The following is a 24,852-nucleotide window of genomic DNA, read 5'->3' as shown; positions in this document are numbered from 1 at the left end:
TTTGTCTTCCTTTTCTAACAGATGAATAAAAGAACATATAAATTTAATGCTTGTGAAAAAATATTACATTATTATTTTCAAGTCAAAAATCAAACCAAATATCTTCGGGTTCATGTCATTTTAGGGCCCATTTTTGTTGGGTCGGGTTATTTCGGAGTTCGTTTTAAATTGGTTGGTCACTTTCGAATGAGAAATAGTCTCATGTTGGATATTTCAGGATGATAACAGGTTTGGGTCTATGTCGTTTATAAGTACGAGCATGTAATATTTGAGTGTTTAAATAACTACTTGATACTCGGACAATATTGGTGAATAGTTGGTTGATTTATACAGTTTGGTCTTGAAATACGTCTCGTTTAATTTTTGTTGTGTTTAAAGATAACTACTTAATACTCGAACACTATCGGTGAAAAGCTGGTTGATTTTACAGGTTGGTCTTGAAATACGTCTCGTTTTTTTTTTTTGTGTGTTTAAAGATAAATACTTAATACTCAAACAGTATCGGTGAATAACTGCCTGATTTTACATTTTGGTTTTCAAATATGTCTCGTTTAATTTTTGTAATTTTTTATTGCAATGTAATTGTATACTTCACTAAAATAAAGCTGACTTAAAACAGATTTATTGATGAATTTAAACTAAATTAGTTGCGAAAACCAATTTTATATGAAGTTGGTGATCATAGTTCAATTTAGAATAAAACCACTCTAACGTTTTTCATCGCATTAATTCACCATAGCATCTAAAATACCGCCTCCTCTCTCCTCCTTTTTCTCTCTTCTCTCTCCTCTCCCATAAAACCCTAATTTTCAACCTAGGGGCTACCACCACCCTTTTGGGCGGTGGTAAGCCCCTTTTCTCTTTTTATTACTAGCTTTTTTATGTTTATGCTTCCAATAAATCTCAGTCTCTCTCTAATGGAGAGTTTTTCTACCCATATATTGAGTTATGTATACCCATATATTGGGTTTTATCTCTCTCCATGTGAGAGTTTAGAGAAATTATTTTTGGGTTTTTGTGTATTTCAAGATGTTGATTTGTTGATCGAAATTTGTGTGGAGTTGCAACAGATGTCAAGACTTCTTTTACAATCACTTGAATTGAATTCGGTTCTACTTCAAAACTACAAAAGATCGATGGACCCCCTTGCAGAAGGCTGCATCAGACAGCGATGTGAAAGACAAGGGTTTTCAGAAGTGTTAGATCTACTCAACGATCGTGGTTTTATCATATTATTAGAATCGTATTTATTTCTTGATATGTATTTTTTTAGTTTTGACGTGTATTGTAGATGTCATGTGACTTTGAATCAATAAATTAATGTTTATTTCAAAAAAAAAAAATAGAATAAAACCACTCTAAAAAAAATACATTATGTAACAACTAGAGATTATAACAATCTTCTTTAACCAATGCCCTGTAGCTGTCAATATTAATAGAATTATCTTGGTTTTCTTATTAGCTAACTGAAACAATTAAATATCCTTTTGTATGGTTCTATTTGATTATAGGGTTATGTTATATGCTATGTGCAGCACATTGCTTAAAATGAAAATTAGTTGTCAATTTATGACAAAAGTTGCATTAATTTATATAATAAATGATCAGCTAATGTTTGCTTTTTTTTATTTTGAACTTTTTATATGCAACCAATGGAACCCTTAGAATTGCGTTTAGATTTTTCCTTGATTATAAATCACATGCTTATTAAGTTATTATGATTTAATTTGTAGGACATTAAAAGTATTTGTATTAAGATATAACTTCATGTATCACATTAAAATAATATCAAAAGCGTTAAATCGTTTGTTTGTTGGATAAATTACCTATAATATGGTATTTAATACTGATGGACCTTCTAATAAATGGATATTGACACGTTCGTAAATCCACTTTTGTAAACAACTTCTACATTATATGCATATAAAAATATCTTCAAGCATGACAATAATTATGGGGCATGGGGCGTGCTATATATAGCAAAAAAAAGGCTAAATACAACAAAATATATTAAAAGACTAACATATCCTTTGGGGAATCATCTATGACAAATGACCCTCCTTATGGGGGTCATCTACGACAAATGACCCTCTTTTGGGGGGTCATCTACGACAAATGACCCTCTTTTGGGGGGTCATCTATATGACTATTGACCCCCTTATACGGGGTCATCTATGACAAATGACCCCCCTATAGGGGGGTCATCTATGATAAATGATCTCATTCCCGACATACCCTTACCGCGTCACACATATAATATAACCTGACACGAAAACTTTAGGCGTCGGCTACTATGTTAGGGGGATGCGATAGACCCATTTCAGAATTTTTTCCAACCCTAACGCATCCAATTTTATCTCTATTATATAAGGGAAGGGGGAGCAATGGTGTCATCTTTTGAAACGTCTATTTTGCCCCCCCCCCCTTCTCTTTCTAAATTACAAAAGAAATGTCAAAATCAAAATACTGAAAATAAATTTACAACACTCACTCACAAATCACTTAAAAGAAGAAACTTTACAAATCACCCATACAATTGAGAAAATCACGTTATAAAAATCACGCAAATCACTCAAATAATCAGAAACTTTATTAAAACTTAAAATAATATACAAACTAAAACTAATAACCTAGAACGTCAATACATACAAAACATTTACAAAAATTTACTTACAAATCACTATTTCAAGAACCATTCACAATTAATGGTGGGTCATGATAAAAAATAGAGGTGTATTTGTAGTGAAATAGAATTTAGAAATTAGACAAGGAAAAAAATTATTTAAGTTTTTTTATAGTGTTTCCTATATATAATGAAACTTTTACATATATTTGGACGTATTTTTTTCTAATATATAATAGCGATAAATTAACAAGGTAAAGAGGTTTATATAAAATGTCATTCAAGAATTAAAGTACAACATATCTCTATTATATAAGGGAAGGGTGGAGCTTTGGTGTCCACGAATGAAGAGACTATCTCACCCCCTTCCCATTCTAAATTACAAATTCACTTACAAATCAAAGGGGGCTTCAAACAAAAATATCAAAAATATAATTATAATAATCACTCACAAGTCAACTAAAATCATAAAATTGCATAATTTACGTTATGCAAATCACTAAAATGAGAAAACTTTACAAAAACATAAAAATTCACTTACAGACTACAACCTATAAAAAAATTTACTTAAAATCAAAGTGTCTACTTTCTTTACAATTTATCAAGTACTGTACTTAATTCAAAAATCAACTAAAAAAATTATAATATTAGAAATCATAAATAAATTAAAAAAAAAATCTATTTTATTCATAGAATTTAACTTTGAAAAGTAAAAAAAAAAACAAAAAGAATGGTGAGAGACTTAAGTGACCTAAACCAATCAAATTTTGCAACTAAAACCAATTATACTTCGTATGTCTAATGTTCAAATTTTGACTCTTATGCCGAAAAAAATTGAGTGTCTGTTCGAAAAAAATTCAAACACGCATCACGTGCAAAAAATTCTAGTAAATAAATGTGACACGTTGGCTTGTGTGCACAAGTACTTATGGTAATGTATTTTGCTGCATTACTGCACCCCTGCGTACGAGATTTTTTTTTATTAAAAAAATCAAAATTAACCATGGTTTTTTTTGAGGGGAAAAATTAACCATGGTTAAGTTAGGCATAATTTTAAATACTGTATTTAGCTTTTTTTTTTTGCTGTATATAGCACTTATGTTTATTAATGGTCATGCAAGAGGTATCATTTGATAAGATACACTAATTAAGTCTTTCAAGATTTTAGATTGCTTATGTTAGACAAACAAAATCATGATTTACATAATGTAAGTTCATCCTAAAACCATCATATATCATACATATTGTCTCAAGACTTGATTTGGAGGTGTCTTCCTTCTATATCGCAATAGATTGTATATGACTCCTCATACCATAATTGTATAAGAAGCATGCTTTTAAGTTATAATGTTACATAACAAGATTCTTCAGATATTTACCAAATTAACCAACTCACACAATTATTTTCGTCGTTAAGATTGAAATCATTGATAGCACTATTTCTCTTAGCTGATCAGTTTAAAAGAAAAACAACATATCACATAGTTTATGTCTATTAAAACCCAATCAGGACATAATATTTCTGTTGTTAAAATTCAAGATTTCATGACTAACTAATTAATACAATATATTACTATATATTCATTTTTTACTTTAATAGAAAACTGATATATCACATTTGATACTTTCACATTACTATCTCAATTTTTTTGATTCTTATTAATTATAAACTTCTCGTATGATTTCAACATGCACAAAAAATGTCTTCAATAATTATTGTGCTTCATTGATGTGTTTGAACTTTGCATATACTCCCTCGTTGGTTATTCCGGTTTTTCAATTAGGAGAGATTTGTTGAGTTTCCTTAGCTTATGTAAGACTTGTGAATTAATAGATAAGAATAACATAGTATTGTGAAAGACGACGCCTTTTAAACATATGGTGCTCCTTCCGTCACCTTTTGTTATTCTTATTTGGAATCTTTTTGTGAGAGAAAATTGATCAAAGTAGAAAGAACTTTCAAAAATAGAGAGAGTATATAAAAGCCAATAATAAGAGCAAAAATAAGGGCAAGTTGACTATATTTGATCCCATGTCATGATTAGGTACTATCAAACACGACTTTATCAACTAAGACCATATTTTTTTGGACTTATTTTCAATTTTGTTTAGTTCAGGTCAATTGAGTCCAACTAAGTTCATCTTCTCTTAGTTCATTTCAGTTCAGTTTAGTTTAGTTCAACTCAATTTATTTCAATTCAACTTATCTCAGTCCAAAAAAAAAAGGGGCCTAAACTAAATGACATCCATTGATTAGGAAAACTCTTCAAGTACAAAAAGGTAAAAAATTGTGATTATTGTGAATGTGAACCACAACCTTGTCCTATTACGGAAAATTTTTTATCTATCTAGTGAGTCAACAACCTACTACTAATAGAAATAAATAAATAGTGGAATCCAACTCACCAGTTCTAATAATTTTTTTAATGCTTTATTTCTAATGGGTGAAATACCACCGAGTAGATGTAGCGTTGTCCGTCCTAGTACTCCTTGACAGTTGACCCCCTGACCCGTTGTTCAAAACTTTGAATCTGTCGTTTTATGAGACGATGTAAATTGTGAGTAGCTGCTGAAATGACCCACCAGAAAGTCACTGAAAGCAGTGCGTTTTCGTTTTCCCGTACACAAATAAAAAATAAAAGCATCCCAAAAAACAAAGAAAGCATCAGCTTTTTTCTTTTCTCCCAATGTTTTGTCATTTTTATCAGTGTCATTTTTCACTGCTTTCACTTGTTCAAGCTCAACTCTTTTTCCCCAAAACCCTGAGAATCGTTTTTCAATATTTCCCCCAGATTTTTCCCTGATCAAAATCATCTCTTTCCTCTTTAAACCCTTACAAAAATCGTATTCATTTAACTTGTAAGTCTCAATTTTTGTTGTCTTTATCTTTCTTCACTCAACATTTCAGCTTAATTTTGTTGGCAAATGTTCAACACTTGCATGGTTGAAGAAATTTATTATTTTTGAGGAAAATCCGAGGCCTTGAATTCATAGTCCAATTTCTGGGCACAATTTTAGTTTTGAAGGTATATAATTTATAGTCTTTTTGTTAGATTCAACGCATGAATACTTTGGATTTGACTGTTATTAGCTGTACTAGGGTTTTGTTTTATGTTGCTAGCTGTGAAATGTAGCTTAAAATGTGGCTCTTTATAAACCCAAAAAGATGGATTTTTTTGGGTTAAGCATTTATTTGTATGTTCTGTTATTGTGGTTGTGAATTAATTTGTAGCTTTGATGGGTGAATCATATAAGTTCATGTTGAAGTTTTGGGGAGAGAATGTGAATAATTGAACTTGGTTATTTGATGGGTATGATTCGATTTTCGACTCGAAATGATGAGGTTTTGGTTAGTGATTTCCTGATTGATTGTAGTGGATTATTGATCATTATGTTTCTGATTATGTTCGGGTTCATCCTTGTACAATTGTTTATGTGCAGTATGATTAATTTTAATAGAGAGGAAAGATGAGTGGTTGTTTTAACAATTATAGGGAAACTGAAAATTTTCAGCCTTGATAATGCAATGAGTATTGTGTTACGTTTGTGCTTCTTCGGACCTGAAATTTGTGCGTCATTGTATCTTATTTACAGAGTTGTCGAGTTCGTATTGTGATTGCGAAGAGCTGAGAATTCCATGGCTCATAGTTCTGAAGAGGACACTGACATTAGTGAATCTGAGATAGATGAGCATGGAGATAAAACTTTTGAAGAGCTTAAGAAGGGAAGTTCTGAGCTGAAGGTAGCAGAAGAAAAGTACACGTGTCCATATTGCCCAGGGAAGAGGAAGCGAGATTATCAATACAAGGAGTTACTTCAGCATGCATCTGGGATTGGCAATGCTAACTCAAAGAAGAGAAGGGCGAGGGAGAAAGCGAATCACCTTGGCTTAGCAAAATTTTTGGAAGAGGAGGTGCAAAATCAAGCTAGCTCATCGAAGCAGGTTAACAATGGTGATGCTCCCATTGCTGGCGGTGACCATGATGACAAGTTTGTTTGGCCTTGGACAGGAATAGTGGTAAATATACCTACTCTGCACAAGGATGGCCGGTATGTGGGGGAAAGTGGTTCAAAGTTGAGGGATGAGTTGCGAGCTAGAGGGTTCAACCCCAAGAGAGTCCATCCCTTGTGGAATTTCAGAGGCCATTCTGGTACTGCGGTAGTGGAATTTAACAAAGATTGGATGGGTTGGAACAATGCCCTAGCTTTTGAGAAAGAGTATGAATTAAATCAACATGGTAAACAGCACTGGCAGGCAAAGGATACTGAAAAATCTGGTCTATACGCGTGGGTAGCACGTGCTGATGATTATAATTCACCTGGGATTATTGGGGAGCACTTGCGAAAGATTGGAGATGTGAAGACTGTATCTGAGATGCAGGCTGAAGAAGCCCGTAAAAGGGACAAGCTTGTCTCAAATCTGACAAACGTGCTGGAGTATAAGAAGAAGAGTTTGCTGGAAATAGAGTCGAGATTTAATGAGACCTCCATTTCCTTCAATAAGTTGGCAGAAGAGAAAGACAAGCTTCATCAGGCATATAATGAAGGTACTAACTGTGCTCTTTCTATATGTATAATTATATGCATCTTTTAATGTCCATTGCATTTTATGTTAAGATTTTCTGCATTGATGTATAAAGAGGATAAATTTGTTTAGAGTCTTATTGAACGTGGAGCACAGATGCTGCCGAGGCTCTAATTTTTTTTTATTTTTTTTTATGGTTACAAATTCTTGCTGCGAAGATTATAGCTCTGTAGCAAATTAGCAATGTTAAACTTTTGTCCCCATTTTTTTTTGAAACTTCTGCAATATTCTCCTTCTGGGAGAAATAGTCATCTGGAGTTAACATGCTCTTTTGATCAACACAACTTCATTCCGTATCTCGAGATTCTTGAACAAGCACTGTATAGTGAGGTTTCCAAGCAAGGCTTTTTTCTAACTGTTTTCTGAAAATCAAGGATCTGGTGTCTTGTATGAACTGTTTTGAAAAACTTGAACATTACTCAAAGTGCTAGTTGTGAATTGTAACCAGAGAATGCCACACAAATATCGGATAATCAAAGATGGCACATTCTGTTTTTGTAATTCTCTCACATGGGTGAGCATCATAGACTTCTTTTCTACTTGCTCTATGCTTTGGTATATTGAATTTGCGTTGCCGACTTGCCGTGTCAATACAAGTGTTCATGAGTGTGTTTTTGGATCAGAGATTAAAAAAATTCAGCTGAGCGCTCGAGATCACTTTCAGAAGATTTTTAATGACCATGCAAAGCTCAAGCAGCAACTAGAGTCTGAGAAAACGGAGCTTGAGGTCCGTGTGCATGAGTTAGAGAAGCGTGAAGCAAAAAATGAAAATGAAAGAAAAAAACTTCAAGAGGATGTCGAAAAGGTAAATTTCTGAGAAGTTACGTGTTCATCAGATTTATTGAATTCCTGATGGTAGTGTGTTAATCAGTTTAATTATTTCTGCACAGTTATCTGTATCTTAGAGAAGATTGATATTTGTTTACGAAATAAAGGGTCTGATGGAGTATGTCAGATATTGTTATTAGCTTAGGCAATTGTTTATGCTCTCCTCAGAAGGCCGTTATTCCCTAACGTTATTTTTTCTCTTTTCAGAATGCTGTGAAGAACAATTCACTGCAGCACGCAGCAATAGTGCAACAGAAGGCTGATGAGAATGTGATGAAGCTGGCTGAAGAGCAAAAGGTGGGTATGGTTCTTAAATGCTGTATGAAAATGTTGCCTTGCAATTTGTTATGACATGTGGTTAATCTTTGACATCAAATTTCTAACATACCTTGATGACAGAAACAAAAAGAGGATTTACACAAGCGAATATTGCAACTTCAGAATCAGCTGGAGGCGAAACAAGCTCTCGAGCTGGAAATTGAGCAGCTAAAAGGAAAATTAAAAGTTATGGAGCATGTGGCAGATAAAGAAGAAATACAACAGGTTGAGGCAATACAAAAAGATCTGCGAGAAAAAGAAGAAAGTCTAGAGGGGGTGGAATCTTTAAATCAAACTCTCATTGTGACGGAGCGCATGAGCAACGAGGAGCTCCAAGAAGCTCGCAAGGAATTAATAAATGTATGCACTGGGAGCTATAATTCAGATTCTGTACCGGTCACATTTCCTGTGTTCTGTCTTTTCTTTTCACACTCCTAAATTCTAACACAAACAGTACAAATGCTTACTTGTAATCTAGGGTTTGAAAGACATGTCAAATCGTGGTTATCTTGGTGTCAAAAGAATGGGAGAATTAGATAGTTCGGTTTTCCAGGAAGCTTGCAAGAGAAAATATCCTGAAGACATTGCTGAAGATAAAGCTGCAGAGATCTGTTCATTGTGGGATGAGTATCTTAGGGACCCCACATGGCATCCTTTTAAGGTGGTTCCGGTCCATGGAGAGCATAAGGTGAGTGATTTGTGGTCTTTAATTCATAATATACACTTGCGCTATGTATCATCATTTGCAGAAATACCTTGCTATCTCTATACAAGTTCTTTATTTTTCCCTTCTTGTGAGTTCTGACATTCACTAAACAAGACACCTAAGGAGCTATCTGGATCCTGTTTCTGGTATTTCCTAGCAATTGTGGCTAGTTAATGGGGCATTCATTATGAAATTAAAGAATATTTACGCTTTACAGATATGACTTTTGTATCTGTTGATCTGAGGGTTGTATTCTTTGTATATAAGGAGTCTGCCTGTGATACTGGTGACTCTGCTTCTCAAGTTCGAGACCCTTCTTTTGTTGGAGTGGATCGAATGGAGCCACAGGGGAGATTCATTATACTTAGAAAGAATCACGAGAGCTTTTAGTCATCCTCTTGGAGCAAAACAAAAAATGCAAGGGTAGGGTAGGGATAGTCTGCTCAACACAGAGAACAAGGGTCTTCCTGAAAGAATCTAAAATATAGTCCCCCCTCCCAAAACACACACACACTAAAAAGAGTGTATAACTTCTGACTAGGTTATCTGCTTGTTGCTTTCCATCTTTTACCTGAACAGTGAACACCGTATAGCAAGCTGGCATAAGCCGGGAATGGATAAAGTGTTTGGTTATTTAATCTTGATTTTTCTTGCTGTAGGAAGTAATAGATGTCGCGGATGAGAAACTAAGAGACCTGAAGAAAGAGTGGGGTGATGATGTATATGATGCTGTAACAACTGCTTTAAAGGAAATTAACGAGTACAACCCGAGTGGGAGATACATAATTACTGAACTGTGGAATAACAGAGAAAGCAGGAAAGCTACATTGCAGGAAGGAGTATCATACATTTTGAACAAATGGAAGGACTACAAGGGCAAAAGGGGTTAAACTGGAGGTTTGTTTACATAACTCTTGCGTATGTCCAGGCTTTTTAGGTCAAACGGATTGATATTTCGTGAATGCTGATCTAAATATTCCCTCCATCTGCAATTGTTTGATTCTCTGGAAATGGGACTTCCACTTTTGAAATGGGACGAGCATTTATGGACAGAGGAAGTTGTACTGTTTGCATGTAGAATTTACCTCTTCTGTGAATGTAACTGGTATGCTGTAATTGTTAATTATACTTCATTTGTGTGTATCTCGTGTCAATCTGCCCGATATGGGATGCTGCCTTATGCCAAAGATTGGACACAAGATGTCTGACCTTCAATTCTTTTGTCCTTGTTTTATGGCTGATCATGTGGCAAAAATGAAGTAATATGAGATATAAGGTATATGAAACCCTGGACTGGAAAGATTATTGATGACATAGAATAGAGTTACCTCGGTGCTCATGTTTACCACAAAAGGAGATTTTTCTATACTCTATCTTTAGTGTTTCATAGGAGGTACAAAGGCCACAAAAAACGTAGGCTCATTGGGTAACCTAGACAAAAGAGAAAAAGCATACTGTTTGCCCCTGAAAACTTCTAGTTTTGTGCTGGTTTTTGCTATTGTGTCTTTCATCTAAATCAAGGCTTGTTTTTGCCAAATTATTAACAACTGAAGCAAGTGTAGCAAGCATGGCGTGATTTTTGTTTTATAAAATTATTTTATAATGTGACAAGTTCTTTTTATATTTTTAATTCAAACAAAAGACTGTAAGAGGATAGGGTGATAAAAAGGTGTTACTGTGTTAGTGTTACATTATTAGAGAAATAGTTATTGGTGTAATCCCTTCATATTTTCCTATACTAGTTTGGATTCCTATATGAGTCTTGCTGGGTGCTCAATGCTCATATAATAAAGTGAAAGCAAATTCCGGAAGAAAGAGTTTGGTTGTTTTATGTTATCTAAAAAAAAATGGTTGCCCTTGAATTCTTTTTTCCCTGTCTCTAGCTCCTTAGCGTGTTTTTCATTATCTTATCTCAACTTTCTTGATCTGATGTTTAATACTGTAAATTGCTTATAAGCTGTTGTTATGCATTGGCCTTGTGAAAAATCATGCTCTTTGCGAGATGTTATCTTGATGAATTTGTTACTAATTTCTGAGAAAGGACTTAATGTAATGCAAATGAAGTTGTCTATGCGTTATCAGAAACCTGTATGGACGTGTAAGAGGCAAAGCAAGTAAGAATTGTTAAGATATTTGGATGCACTTTGCCTAGGGTATGACTTTGAAAGGAAAATCACAGCTCTAGAAGATGATTTTGTATGTTATATTGGACCACAAAGTTTATGCATCATTTTGCTTCAATGAATAGAGTGAACTGAAGTCATATGATCTTTTATGTAATGGGAACTGGGAAAATCTTGTACTCAATGAGAGCAAATTGTGAGTTGTGAGAAGTTGAAAAATGTAGTATCTAATTGTTGTTTGAATTATCATCCAAGTGTCCAAATCACAACATTCCTTTTTCATGGGTTCCTGGGTGTTCGTGATTCCAGTCTTTGTTGCTTATAATAATAATATGGCCCTGCAAATAGGCTATTTTGATCTTATTGCCTCAACTGTCAGATGTTTGGTGCATAGAATTATGAGTTCGCGTTGCCATATATTAAGGCTCATGCAGTTATAGAAATTTACCATTGGTATTATCGGTAATAGTGGGCTATGCTTCATTGCTTTTCCCTGCCGGCTATCCCAGAAGCTAGGCGTCCCGCCTTGTCAAGATCGTGGGCCAAGCACACTGGGTCATACTACCCCACGTGCCACCTTAAGCATTTTCCTATTCTATAAACTTCTTAGTTTAGAAATTGACCGTGCCTCTCCCCTCAGTTTGCCTCAAGTTGGTCTTTGCTAAATGCACTGCAGGCATGGCCAACGACTCAGGTGCCTCGTGTTGTGCTGCCTCTATCTGTGTTTATGGTCTATGAAATCTGTCTAAGATTTAATTATGTTAACACCTATGGATGATAAAGCTGACCTTGGAACTGTTCGATGCAGGCTGAAGCACTTGAAGCATTGGGTGTATCAGATTCACATGTAGAGACATATCAGTAAAGAGGAAATGGTTCCATGACAATAATATGATTTCAAATGCCAATTTTTCATCTTTCCCAAACCCTGTAAACCAGGCGCTTAGTTACCGTCTTTGTTGGTCTGGTTCAGACATTTATTATGGCGAGGTTAGCCCAGGAAATGCTCTTTGGGTATGAAACTTTAGACCATAACATTCCCAGTTTGGACTGTATTTATGTGTGGCAGAAAGCAGGCTATATTAGTCTGTTCGATTTATAAAACTTGCTTGGTAAAGCTGTCTAATTTAGTTCTAAGTGACTGCAAAGTTTCAGGAAGCAATATGTTGGTTAAAAAGCTAAGATAGATCTATAGACCTTGTTCACTTCAACTTCTTTTTTCTCTGAATTAATTTTGATTAAGTTGATTCTGATCAAAACTTATTTTTATCGAACAACACTGATCTGTGATGATTAAAGCTGATGTTTACTAATCAAAATGATCTATTTTTCCTGATTCTTTAGTGTGTCTTTCTTTTTTCTCATGTTGTTACTGATTTTTTACTAATAGGAACTGGTTTTGCTTAATGAAACTGCTTTCTTCAGATCAGTTTTTACCAAACATTATGGTTAGTTGAAGTGAACATGGTCTTAGCCTTTATGTGTGATCTAGACCCAAGTTTAAGCGTGAAATATTACATCAGGTCATGTTTGGTTGGTTTTGGTTCTGAGTTTTTTTTTAATTCTGGTTGGCAAGGCATTGCTGGTTGCCGTTGCCTTTCACCGATACGCTGGTGCCTTTGCTATTGTACGCCGTTCACCAGTAAGCGGCAGCCTTTTATTCTATAGCCATCTCTGATCGTCTCTGCACTGCTAATTGCAGTTGCACTATCATTTCTCCTCTACTAGAGGTGATCAAGAGGCCCATTTTAGGCCAAAGCCTCGGCTAACCATTTTGCACCAAAAGGCTACTTTAAGTCGGGCAAAGCGGGTTTCGGGCCATTTGGAATTTGTCCATGGCCCATCTTTTGTGTCTAAAAATTGAGCCGGGCAACGAATCACGGGTAAAATTATCATGCCCAAAACAGGCTAATTTTCAGGGGTCATACTAGGTCACTGTTGATCACCTCTATCCTTTACCTATATCTTCAAAGCCACAACTTGCCCAATAGAAGTTTTTTTTTTGTTGGAGGAAACAGCCAAACAGAGGAGCATATGGAGCACGCCTTGGAAAAAAAGACCTAAAAAATAAAATAACACATTACATCTTAAAATAACCACGGATATTGATGAGTTGCGGCAAATATTTATTCTACATCTACAATCAACTGGGTCAAATTTAGTTCTATTTCAAAACCATAATAGATTGAAAGACCCTTTTGTAAAGGTTGTATCAAACAACTCTGTATACAAAATATAAATCTCATCTTCAATTATCATGGTTTCGCTAGTTTAAAATTATATTTAATCGAAACTGTTATGTGTTATGGTCTCAATTTTTCATTGTAGATATCATATGACTTTTTTATTGATGAAATAACTTTACATTAAAAAAATGAAATAATTTTACATTAAAAAAAGTATAAGTCGGAGAAAACTTAAAATAGGGTTTAATAAATGACATTATAATACAAGATCACCTTTGATAAATTTACTACCAGAATAAAACTATGTTTTTCTGGATTGAATAAATGGAAATTCATTTCAGTTCAAATTAGTTCAAGTCAGTTCAGTCGTTCAGACACATTTAGTTCAATTCAAACAAATTCATTTCCATTCAATTCATACTTATCCGCTACAAAAGAACACATCCTAACCAAAAAAAAAAAACAAGGACGACGAAAGAGCGCCAAATTCACAAATGACAGCTTGTTCGTTAAGGCGTGATCACATTTACATACAGTACACACTACTTCCTTGCGTTCTTCTTCTTCTCTTCCATATGTTGTCCTCTGCATTTTCTCTCTCTTCTTTCTGCCTCTTAACTCTCAGTCTCTCTCTCTACAACGGAGCAAGAAAGAACCTTAGCTTGTTTCTGCTTCTTATTTGGTAATAAGTAACTACTACTATTTCTTATGCGCAATTTTCAGTTTTAATATCTTATTTCAATTGTGGGTCGTTTTGCTTATTATTATTTATTTATTTTTGTAATGATATCTTATGATCAATTATAATCTTTTTGCTTTTTATTTACGCGGACAATCTATATTTCCTCCATGTTTTTTTGTTTTCTCAATTATCATGTCAAAATTAACACTAATCTGCTAAATTCTATATTGGTTTAAGTTTTTAACTATGTGGGTTTATCATGTATGTGTATCAAGAAGCAACATTTTAGGGTTTTAAGTTTTGTGGAAGCGAGTTGATTATGTTCAAGTTTTAAATTGTTTGTTAGCTGAATTTAAATTATGATTTTCAATGTGAAACTATTTTGATTCATTTTCAGAGGATTATTTAGTTTGTTTATAGCTATATATGATCCATGAATTTATGAGAATAGTCAGTTTTTCGTACGCAGAAATTACCAAAGGAACTGTACTGTTTTCGGCATAAACTCGAAACTTGCAATTTTTTGTGTGAATGATAGAATGTGCACTCTTGCAGTAGAAATGTAATTAATTGGTGTAGCTTTTAGGAAAACTAAAGCAATTTTGCGAAGGGGTTCGGTCAAATTATTCAATTCTTGGCTAACATTGGAGTCCAATGTGTTCTCATTTTCTTTCTTGATATAAGAGAGGAGTTCTTTGTGTATGTAGATCACATCAGTGGTGTCATTCAGTTATTTTTGGTAGTTCATATCGGGGTTAATGCCTTTGCCTTGTTGAGTTGATGAACTTCTCTACATGATATACTTGTTGTGGGTGTGGCCAAGTTGCTGAAACACATAAAGTTGCTCATGATATATTTGTTGTTCCTTGTTTCTTTATTCACTTTGTGTTTGCTCTGCATCTTTTCAGTTTCAGCTTTTGTAGCATCATTTTAGTGTACGCTGCTGCTAATTTTTTAAAATTGTTCCCCCATCAACAGCTCTTTTGTGTTGTCATTCTAATTTTGCTCTCAAAGCATGTCACAAGTTTAATATTCAATCTTGTTGTTCCTTTGACTAGATTTAAGTGGAGTCTCTTTGTAGAAGCCACAATGGCAGATAACAACCACGAAGAGTTAAACCATTTGCGTGGTCTTGTGATGAACCTTGCCAACGAGATAGACTACAAGAACCATCTTTTGATGGAGAAGGAGGGTTTAAGTCTTGAAAAATTTGCTACCATGAGCTCTTTGATTGAAGAGAAAGACAGGCTTCTTGATGAGAAATCTGCGGTAATCGGCTCCTTGATGGCACAAAAACATAGGCTACATGAAGTGTATGTCGAAGGTAATCATGTTTACCCTAACTAATATGTCCATTGTACACTAACATGACTGATATGTGCGGCGGTGGTGAGTAGTTTGTACAACTCACTACTTCCTCCATTCACAAATAAGTGCAACCCTTGTTTCTTTCTTTCTCCTTTTTTTCCTCCCCCTTTTCCCCATGGTCTGCAATGCACACCTTTGACCAATAATATCTCAAGTTTTTCTTAAAACTCACGAAAATTTGATATTATGAAAATTCATATGGAAAAAAATCCAACAAGACGCACATGACACTATTATGATTTGTGAAGTATGATCCACCAAGTGGAGTGTTAGATTTATATCCTTATTTAGGAAATACATCATTCTTCAAGATCTTACCAAAATGTCAAATCTTGATTAACTTGAGTACCTACAAATAACATGATGTTAATAATGAAACAGGAATGCACTGTACTTCTCAGTCTTTGTGTCTTAAGGTATTATAACCACTCTGTCACGAAAATTTGCTGCTAGAAATTTTGGTTGTATTCACACTGAAAGGAGAAGATAACAAGGATCATTAATTCGATGAACGACAAGATGGCCGTTTTTTATGGTGTTCTTATACCACCAAATACCTGAACTTTCTTCCTTGCCAAATTTAACAAACAAAAAAATTTCTGCTCTATTTATGACTGAAAGATGATGCTTGTCAATATGGTAATGCCCCATTTAATCGCATATAGTCTCTATTGTCCTCTCCTCCACCTTCTCCCCCACCTTCTCCCCCACACCGCCCTCTTTAAAGGGGTTATTCTTATAAGAAGTTTATTTTTTCATTTTCTTTTCGACTTTGAATTTTTAGAGAGCCGAAAATGTGAACAAGTGAAACAAGAAATGAAGAACATCAGGCTTGAATTAAAGGATCAACAGCAAAAAGTGGAAACTAGAATAAAAGGACAGGAGGAACTCCAGGCTTTGAATGACAAGGGACTAGGAACTGTGACTACCAACTCAGTAAATGCTAATAGGTGTTTGGAATCTCCAGAGATCAATCTGATTGTCCCAGTAAATCAATCGAGTGAGTTATTTAGTAAGCACGACAAGGCACAAAAGAGTCAGGAGAAGGTAAGGCCTGTGTACATCTACAAGTTTTTGACGAATAAAATATGATGAGCAAAGTTACATGGTAGCTAATGAACTAGTGGTTATAATGCAATTGTTAATTATTCCTATAATATGGGAGGTAATTGCTGGAATCTAATTGGTAGTACTGCAAGCAAAGTACATAGGATACATATGACTTTCTTGACTGAGGTGTTCCAAATGTTCTAGTTTGTGGTTTCACCAGTCCGATCGTTCTCTTGAACTTTTATTGATCCTTTCCACCTCAAACTTCGTTAATAATCCTGTTTGTCCATATATTTATCTAGATTCGTTGAAACATCTATTTATTTCTTGTATGATGATGACATTGATTGAATGTGCATATTCTTCAGTTGCAATACTTGACGGCACGGAATGAGGATCTGAAAGTTCAACTTAAAAGTATGATGACGCGACTTAGTGAGAAAGAAGCATTGCATCAGCTTGAGAGCCCTAATCAAACTCTTGAATCAAATAAGGATACAAGCAATGAAGAGCTTAGATCTGCAAGAACGGAGGCCATCAATGTATAATTTTTTTTTTTAAACATTCTTCTACCTCTTTGAACTCCTTCTGTCTCTATCTTAACCTCTGAGGATTTAATCTTTTTTCTCCTTAGCAACAAGTATTTCAATTTTTCCAGAATGTCTTCAACATCAGTAGTGGACTATCAATAAATTCTTAATGTTTTCCTTCTTTCCTTCCAAACAGTGTTTTCTAACAATGGATGGCGATGGAACATTAATTGGGATCAAGAGATTTGGAGAGATTGATCGACGACCTTTCCAGGATGTATGTTCTAAGTTTTTTGGCAATAGGAACTGGGAGGAAAAATTTAATGAATTATTTTCTTTATGGCAAGAAAATGTCAATGATCCAAGCTGGAATCCCTTCAAGAAAGAAATCAACAGGGGGAAACTGAGTGTATGTCTTTCTAACTTTCTCAGTTGCTCAATGTTAACTTGTGCTTGTTTCAGAAGCTTATGTCATGGTTATTACCCTAGGTTTTGCTCTTCACAAAACAAGTAATTTCTCGTTCTTACATTATTACATTGTTTTATTAGCATAATGGTTGTAGTTAACAAAATGGTTGTAGCTTTCTCCTCCCATTAGTCAGAAAAAGTTGCGAAACGATGTTCTAGCATTTCTTGGATTCTTCAGAAACTGTCATCTACTCTGATTTCGACGGGATAATTGCATTATGTGATGCCACTCAATGTCTCCTCAGTCTTGCGAATTTCATTCTCATGTAGCATTATATGATGGTCTATGTTGCCTTGAAGAAGAAGAGGAGGTTTTCATTTACTCTTTGTACCAAACAGTAGTTTGAATAACTTAGTAGCAAAATGGTTGTAGCATTCCCCTCTCCTTAGTCAAGAAAGAAGTTATCGAACGATGAATTAGCATATCTCGGATTTTCCAAAACCTGTCTTTTACTATGATTACCACAGAAAATTGCATTATGTGATGACATTAACGTATCCTCTGGCTTGCAAATTCATTCTCATGTAGCATTATAAGATGGTCTTTGTTGAATAGGAGGATTTCAGAGACTTTTTGAACTAAGCTGTAACTCTAATATTTCTCCAATGTTGTGGTTTTTTCTCCCTCCTCTATCTCCCTTTGAAGATATTTTCCTCAAACAGCTTATAACTGGCATATTTAGCAGGTATATACAGACAGATGAACATTATGACCTAAAAGTAGCACTTCACATAGAGAAATTATGCATTGGTATCCTAATATTATAGGAAAATCTGGATTTCAAAATAGTGGTGAAGTAATTACCAGGTCGAATGGGCTTCCCCCCCCCCCCCCCTCATGGAATCAGTCAAAGGAAATAAGTAAAAAAATAATATCATGAGATGAGTGTTCTTTTGCCTATAACTTTACCATCATGTGATTCTAACTAGAAAGATGCAGGAGGTTATTGATGACAATGACAAGAAGCTGGCAGAGTTGAGAGAAGAATGGGGTGAAGAAGCATACAAAGCTGTTGTTAATGCATTGCTGGATTCTAGAAAGTTCGATCCTAGAACTAATTCTTCTAATCCTGAGCTTTGGAACTTTGAAGAGGGAAGAAGGGCTGATTTGAAAGAAGTAATTCAGTACATTATCCAGCGCTGTGATGTTTATAAAAACAAATACAATGAGCAGACTGGTGCTATCATCGAGCTGATCGCAGAGAAAGAGAAACTACTTGGGAATTTGGAAAGTATCAATGTTATACTAGAGGAGAAGGACAAGCTTCTCAAAGAGAAATATGAAGCAGTTGCCAAATTAACGACGCGGGATATGGAGAAGGATAAACTGCTTAGCAAATCATCTGCTACTATCAGCACATTAATGGCAGAGAAACATCTTCTGCTTGAAAGCTGTAATGCAGGTTTGTCATCTTGAGAATGTTATACTCTTAGATTATCCATGTAGTTCAGCTTGACATTAATGACCAAATGAAACCAAGTTCTGAACCTGAGGAGCTCCTCGTCACCCTTTGGCCTCTGAAGTTCAATTCCCCCCATCTCTATCATTTTTCTTATCCAAAACTTTATGGGGGTGCGTGGAGTGGATACAGGGTATTATAGCAATGCTTTTTTCTAGGCCTTAAGGATCTGGAGTAAGTAATAACTGTAAAGCCTTTGAGTGCCACCTTGGACCATTTGAATTTCTTTTGTCCATCTTCATTTTTCTTCTTATTTTAACCAGTGTTACCTAGTTTGTAATACAAGAACGAATTTTCGCTACCTAGTGTTGTTATATTATCCTAATAATATACCCCATGCATGTAAAAGTGCGCCTTTTTCCGGATAATAGTTCGCAGGAGGTTTTGCGAATCAGATAACACTGGTTTTGATTGGGTGGTGATGGAGGATGAGAGGGATGATTTTGTCTCATATTCTGTATGTTTTTGTAGAAAAGAGAAAGAGTCAATGCTTGAAAGAACAGATTGAAAAGCTGAAGCATGTATTGCAACCTCAAGAGGAGCTAGCAAAACCAATTGAGGTTGAGGAGCACAAGAAGACAAAGCACAATTATGGGGGTGACAGAAGTGTAGCAATCAAGGACAAAGGTGTGAACTGGTATATGGATTCTTTAACAGATCAAAAGGGGCCAATCGCAAAGAAGTTAAAGGACTCCAAAGTTCATAGTACCAAAGAGGAGATTAGCTCAACATCAAACAATATAAAGGTAAATATTTAAACTTTGTATCATGCTAGATAGATCTTTATGTCCAAAATGTGAATCTTGTCAGATTGTTATTCTTATTTATGTTTTTTAAAAATCTGAATCTTGTTAGAATTTCCGACTTATGTTCTATTATCTCGAACATGAAAATGAAAAGCTGAATGTTTTTTAATTAATGAAGTTACAAGGTCAAAACACGGGAGAAATGTTAAAGCATCCTAAAGCTGAGCCTGACACGGTCGAGGAACCACCGAATGGGAGACTGGATCTATTAGGATTATCGCAACCAAGCACACACTCATATCTTCTTCCCCCCAAAGCTGTGATTTCTGCTACATCATATTCAATGGTTCTAGAAACAAGTAAGATAACTTTTACTGCTTATCTAGGAAAGAGCTTGAATATTGAAAAGTAACTGTCTTGTTATGTTAAATATATTTGGCTTAATTAGTATGGAATATTATGCATGCAGATTATCTGGAGGCTTATGTGAAAAAAGAAGATGAAGCATAGTTTATGAGAGAATGATACGCAGCTTGTATGTAATGAAGCATACAGTTATTCAAGTGTCATGAGTAATATTACCTCAAGTTTAGAGCTAGTTCAAGAAAGCCCGTGGAAGTCCTGATGACATCAATATCATGCAACAATCTATTGGAAGTTTCATACATGTTACGAAACATTGTGTAAGATTTAACACTATGGTGACTGATGTCCAGAAGTTTGAACCTTTTCTTTTTCCCCTTTGAGATGAAGTCTAAACCAGAAATATAAAAAGTTTGTGCTGGACTAATATTAAAACAAGTTGTTTATTGATGTTTAATTGAGTGATAGGTAATTAGGGATGTGGAACTAGACCTGGAAACATTCATCCTTACTTGATCAGTCGAACTAATAGACCTGATTACAACTCAAGTTGAACGTAACCCATACCAAACTTAAACCGAACCAAATGACTTATCACCCAAACTGAACGTTGGTCATTGTCGTTTCTACCTCCTAGTTTCTTCGAGTGAGCAGTTATGTGATACCTTCTGCACTATCTATCTGATTGCAACCTGCTAATTAGTGCAGAAGTTTGCCATCCAGCTCAAAATTTCTTTTGTGTTGCTTTTATGATTTCTTTTTCCTTCTTTTTTCTCTCCTCTATCCTATCATCCAATTCAACAACCATGTAACCTTGATGTGCAGATTCATATGTTTGTAGAGTCATTAATGGTTTCTATAAAGTCAAATAGAGCAATTCTGGTTGTGGTACAGAATGTCCAAATATTACTTGACAGTTGACACTGTATGCATACGTCCAAACTTGCCTGAAAATTTCAACTACTGAGATACCCAAGTCTGGTGTTCTTATTGTTGTTTCTCATTGTTCTTGCTTCAAAATTTTCGTTTGTGAAATTCTTTATCCCATATATTACCTGATGACTTACGAACACGAAGCTCGGAATCATCAAAATTGTTTAAAGATTTATAATACTCAAGAACAACTATTAGATAGTGAATACTAGCATATAATTGTGGAAAACTACTGATTAATCGCACACTACATTTGCGGTAATGTTTTTATGTATTATTGTATTATAATGCACTTTGAAGTCATCTCTTGGGATATTTCCAATTTAATATGGGCTTCCTTTTGCAATGATATGATATCTTATATATAACCTTGTAATTCTCAATAAAGCTGAAAGAATCAAGATAACATAAATTAGATTAACAGGGGAGGGTAAAATGAATAATACCTATAATATTTGCTTTTGTTTTTAGATTTATGTTTAAAAGTGACCCGATTTCTCACATAGTTGAGCCGTACTATGGATATAAATATCCCATAGCCTGTAAACCATTGATGTAGCATCAAGGTAGTTCTGTCCAAATGCAGTAGAAAGGACAAAATCAGTCACATCATTTATACATGAGCTTATCACCTATTCACCTGTAGTAGTACAGCAAGGCTTTCTTGTGAACTTTGTCATTCCTTCCTATATTCTTTGTTGAGTTGATGTAAAATTTTATTTTTTCATTCGTTTTGCAGCTGCTGTTATTTGAGTCATTCCAATGGAGAACTGCAACCACGACGATAAGCTTAGGAGTTTGCGGAATCTTGTGGTGAAACTTTCCGAAGAGATTGATTACAAAAACTTCAGGTTGATGGAATTAGAAGAAAAGAACACTTTAGACATAGAAAACTGGATGAAGGAGAAAGAAAAGTTTTCTATTGAGAGATCTGCAGCATTTAGTGTATTGGTGTCCGAGAATGTGGATAAAGATATATTACTTGACGAGAAATCTGAACACATTGCTGCTTTGGAAGAAGAGAGAGAACATATGCTTTGTGAGACCATAAAAAATATGAACACATTGAAGGAAGAGTGTGAGAGGCTGATCACCGAGAAATTTGCAGTCATCAACACTCTGAAGGCACAAAATACAGACAAAGATAGGCTACTTGAAGAGAAAGAACAGCTGCTTATTGAGAAGTTAAAATGCATCAACACATTGAAGGTAGAAAGAGAATGGCTTATTAATCAGAAATCTGCAACAATCAGCACCTTGATGGAGCAAAATGCAGAGAATGAGATGCTTATTAAGGAGAAATCTGCTGTGGCTAACAAGTTGACGACAGAGAAGGATCAATGGCACGAAGCTTTTTTAAGAGGTACTAGTTGATGATATGATTATGTTCATGGTGCAGAAAGAAAAAATCTTAAATTTTTTGAAAATGTCATTTCATACTTTTGTGTCTTTTAATATATGCAACATTTGACTATTTACGATCTTCAACCATTAATATTTCTAGTCATGTGCTAATTGCGAGTATCAAAGTTGATATATTGAAATGACAAATCGAAATGAAGCAAACAAAATCCAGTGTAATAATATTTTTTATACATATATTAGTAAAAATACCGGTCAGAATATATAAAATTTGACCTAAGAAAGTCAAATGTTGCATGTACTAATAAATGGAGGAAGTATGTGATTGGCATGTTTGTCAGCCATAGCTACTGATAATCTGATATACTTTTAAAGGTAGACAATGTATCCATTGAACCGGACATTTAGTGCTGAACGTGAATGTCCTCTAAAATGTTGGCTTGAAGTTTAATCTTTATCGTCTTTAGAAGTTAGAACTATAATCTTTTTCATGTGTGTATGAAGTATGATTGAGTGTTTATCTTTCAAACATAGTTCTATCTTAGCTTGTTTCCTTCACAAAGCCCGTATATGCGTTAAGTCCCAAGATTGGCATCGTGAAAATTTTATGACAACTTCAGCACATCGAATGCACTTCTCAACTCCACCCTGATGCTGCTTCATGCGTGTTCCTACTAGTTTTTATTTTTACACTGCTTTCTAATGTTTTCAAATTCATAATCATGGTTCACAATGCTTACATACTTTTACAGAAAAGGAAAAGACTAAGAAAATGAATCTAGAAAATGAGAAGCTCCAGCATGATTTGGAATTTCAAAAGGAGGAATTCAAAAGGATGATCAACAAGCAGAATGAAATAATGCAAGAAACTAATAACACCGAAATAATCCTAAGAATGAATTTGATTTTCAACCACAGGAACTCAAGGATTCGAGAGTCCATAACAAGGAAGAGAAGAATTCTTTGATGGTAGGAGAGACTGTAAGATTTGTTATGTTTCATTATACCTATTAATTTAAGCTGTATAGTGGTGGTGATAAATCCAATAATAGTTTTTGGTTTTCTGTTCTAACAGCTGAAAATGCCAAACCTGGAAGGTTTACAAACTGAGAATAACATTCTAAAAAACAAACTGGAGGAAAACACGGAGCTACTCGAGAACTTGGAAATGAACAATCAGATTCTGATGGTGAAAGAGATTACAAGTAACCGAGAGCTACAAGCTGCTCGCAGAGCGGCTATTGAAGTAATTGGATGTCTTAAGTTATCATCAAGTGTCTTAATCTGATGCGCGTGCCTATGTGTGTCTTAAGATTGATTGCCCATGTTTTTGCAGGGTTTGGTGTCCTTGAAAAGACCTAGGGTGAAAATTGGGATCAAGAGAATGGGAGAAGTCAATCTGAAACCAATTCGAGATGCATGTTCTAGAGTGTTTCGTAGTGGAAAGTGGGACAAGAAATTTGGAAACTGGGAAGAGAAGTCTGTTGAATTATGCTCATTGTGGCAAAAGGATATAAGTGATCCTGGGTGGCAACCTTTCAAGCAGGAGATCATCAATGAAAAACTATCTGTAGGTCATGTTACTTTCCATATTATTACAAGTAACAAAAATATCTGCTCCAAAAAACTTCAGAAACTGGCAAAAATCGATACCAACTGTTCCAATTACAACCTTTCTTCTTTAAACAGTTCCAGATGTTGAATTAACTCAGAATAGTCCCAACTTTAGGATTATTTGTTTTTTTTTTTTCTCTCCTTTCACTCCCCTTTTGGCTATCAAGTCCTAACTGTCTTTACTAGTTTTAACAGTTTATAGGTCATGTCAGACTGCTTTTAAAAGACATCCCTAAAGTTACGATTATTATGAGTTAATCCATAGTTGGGACTGTTTCAAAAAGAAGGATTATAGTTGGGATTATGCATGTCAGTTTTTCCTTTGAAACTTGCAAGAGCTTTTCTGTTTTCACCAGTCTGTGTAACTTCTGCAGGAGGTAATTGATGAAAATGATAAAAAGTTGTTAGAGCTGAAGCACGAATGGGGAGAGGAGGCCTATAAAGCAGCAGTTGAGGCATTGCTCGAAGTGAACGAGTACAATGCAAGCGGACGTTATCCTGTGCCTGAGCTTTGGAACTACAAAGAGAACAGGAAAGCTACTCTAGGAGAGGTGATACAGTATGTTATCAAGCAATGGCTTACTCAGAAGAAGAAGAAGAAGACATACTAGTGTGAATTGTATTGTTTTTTTCACATTGACTTGTGAACTTAGGATCTTAAACCATCATATCTATCTGTAGAAAAAGGGCTCCAAAAGGTCATAAGAACTTTGTGGGTAAATATAATCTTCAGCTGATATACATCAGGTAGTATTGCACTTTCTAAAATGAGGTATGCCATCTAGTTTATAGAAAGCTGTTTCTTTAACCTTTGATCGAAACCGCTAACTCACTTAGCGGTTTTATTGATCACTGACTTAGTAGTAGAATTCTACTGTGTTGTCTTACGTGGACGGTGTCCAAATTT

The 24,852-nt window shown here is 34.9% G+C and overlaps 4 protein-coding genes across 7 annotated transcripts; all 4 read left to right on the top strand.

Annotated features, from left to right (window-relative positions):
- Nucleotides 1-5,230: 5,230 nt before the first annotated feature.
- LOC104904218 (protein INVOLVED IN DE NOVO 2) lies at nt 5,231-12,313 on the top strand. Of its 2 annotated transcripts, none has more exons than XM_010692422.4 (8): nt 5,231-5,649; nt 6,218-7,170; nt 7,832-8,013; nt 8,244-8,333; nt 8,436-8,714; nt 8,833-9,042; nt 9,720-9,957; nt 11,143-11,454. In XM_010692422.4, the coding sequence occupies exons 2-7, from the start codon at nt 6,261-6,263 to the stop codon at nt 9,948-9,950; spliced, it is 1,902 nt and encodes a 633-aa protein (XP_010690724.2). In that variant the 5' UTR covers nt 5,231-5,649; nt 6,218-6,260; the 3' UTR covers nt 9,951-9,957; nt 11,143-11,454. The 2 variants fall into 2 exon arrangements, with proteins under 2 accessions (XP_010690724.2, XP_010690719.2); XM_010692417.4 differs by lacking the exon at nt 11,143-11,454 and adding an exon at nt 11,992-12,313 and having other exon boundaries at nt 5,232-5,649.
- A 1,505-nt stretch (nt 12,314-13,818) lies between these two features.
- Nucleotides 13,819-22,332, top strand: LOC104904207 (factor of DNA methylation 5). 3 transcript variants are annotated; one of them, XR_791598.4, is made up of 10 exons: nt 13,819-14,051; nt 15,110-15,375; nt 16,204-16,466; nt 16,838-17,011; nt 17,196-17,408; nt 18,408-18,870; nt 19,399-19,673; nt 19,852-20,032; nt 20,143-20,356; nt 21,709-22,332. XR_791598.4 is itself a non-coding variant. In XM_010692408.4 (9 exons), exons 2-9 carry the CDS (start codon nt 15,141-15,143, stop codon nt 21,720-21,722), a joined length of 1,818 nt encoding a protein of 605 aa, XP_010690710.2. In that variant the 5' UTR covers nt 13,819-14,051; nt 15,110-15,140; the 3' UTR covers nt 21,723-22,332. The 3 variants fall into 3 exon arrangements, 1 of the variants encoding a protein (XP_010690710.2); XM_010692408.4 differs by lacking the exon at nt 20,143-20,356; XR_007271671.2 differs by lacking the exon at nt 13,819-14,051 and having other exon boundaries at nt 14,088-15,375.
- On the top strand, nt 21,732-22,343 carry LOC125494940 (uncharacterized). The gene has a single exon (XM_048638874.1). The coding sequence runs from the start codon at nt 21,732-21,734 to the stop codon at nt 22,341-22,343; it is 612 nt and encodes a 203-aa protein (XP_048494831.1).
- An 875-nt stretch (nt 22,344-23,218) lies between these two features.
- Nucleotides 23,219-24,713, top strand: LOC104904201 (factor of DNA methylation 2). Its single transcript, XM_057392821.1, has 4 exons — nt 23,219-23,300; nt 23,407-23,577; nt 23,668-23,901; nt 24,320-24,713. The coding sequence occupies exons 1-4, from the start codon at nt 23,298-23,300 to the stop codon at nt 24,554-24,556; spliced, it is 645 nt and encodes a 214-aa protein (XP_057248804.1). The 5' UTR covers nt 23,219-23,297; the 3' UTR covers nt 24,557-24,713.
- The last annotated feature ends 139 nt before the right edge of the window (nt 24,714-24,852 follow it).

Source organism: Beta vulgaris, chromosome 2 (assembly GCF_026745355.1).
Source record: "Beta vulgaris subsp. vulgaris cultivar EL10 chromosome 2, EL10.2, whole genome shotgun sequence".
Lineage (NCBI taxonomy): Eukaryota > Viridiplantae > Streptophyta > Magnoliopsida > Caryophyllales > Amaranthaceae > Beta > Beta vulgaris.
Note: the sequence above shows the minus strand (reverse complement) of the source record. Positions and strands in the feature narration are given on the sequence as shown.

Excerpts from the sequence above, each read along its gene's own strand:
- LOC104904218 (XM_010692417.4), top strand. The coding sequence starts at position 6,261 with ATGGCTCATAGTTCTGAAGAGGACACTGACATTAGTGAATCTGAGATA. Across the intron at positions 8,334-8,435 it reads AGCTGGCTGAAGAGCAAAAG|AAACAAAAAGAGGATTTACA; the intron begins GTGGGTATGGTT and ends CCTTGATGACAG. Across the intron at positions 8,715-8,832 it reads CTCGCAAGGAATTAATAAAT|GGTTTGAAAGACATGTCAAA; the intron begins GTATGCACTGGG and ends CTTGTAATCTAG.
- LOC104904207 (XM_010692408.4), top strand. The coding sequence starts at position 15,141 with ATGGCAGATAACAACCACGAAGAGTTAAACCATTTGCGTGGTCTTGTG. Across the intron at positions 16,467-16,837 it reads CACAAAAGAGTCAGGAGAAG|TTGCAATACTTGACGGCACG; the intron begins GTAAGGCCTGTG and ends CATATTCTTCAG. Across the intron at positions 19,674-19,851 it reads CAACATCAAACAATATAAAG|TTACAAGGTCAAAACACGGG; the intron begins GTAAATATTTAA and ends TAATTAATGAAG.
- LOC125494940 (XM_048638874.1), top strand. The coding sequence starts at position 21,732 with ATGGAGAACTGCAACCACGACGATAAGCTTAGGAGTTTGCGGAATCTT.
- LOC104904201 (XM_057392821.1), top strand. Across the intron at positions 23,578-23,667 it reads CTCGCAGAGCGGCTATTGAA|GGTTTGGTGTCCTTGAAAAG; the intron begins GTAATTGGATGT and ends ATGTTTTTGCAG. Across the intron at positions 23,902-24,319 it reads TCATCAATGAAAAACTATCT|GAGGTAATTGATGAAAATGA; the intron begins GTAGGTCATGTT and ends TAACTTCTGCAG.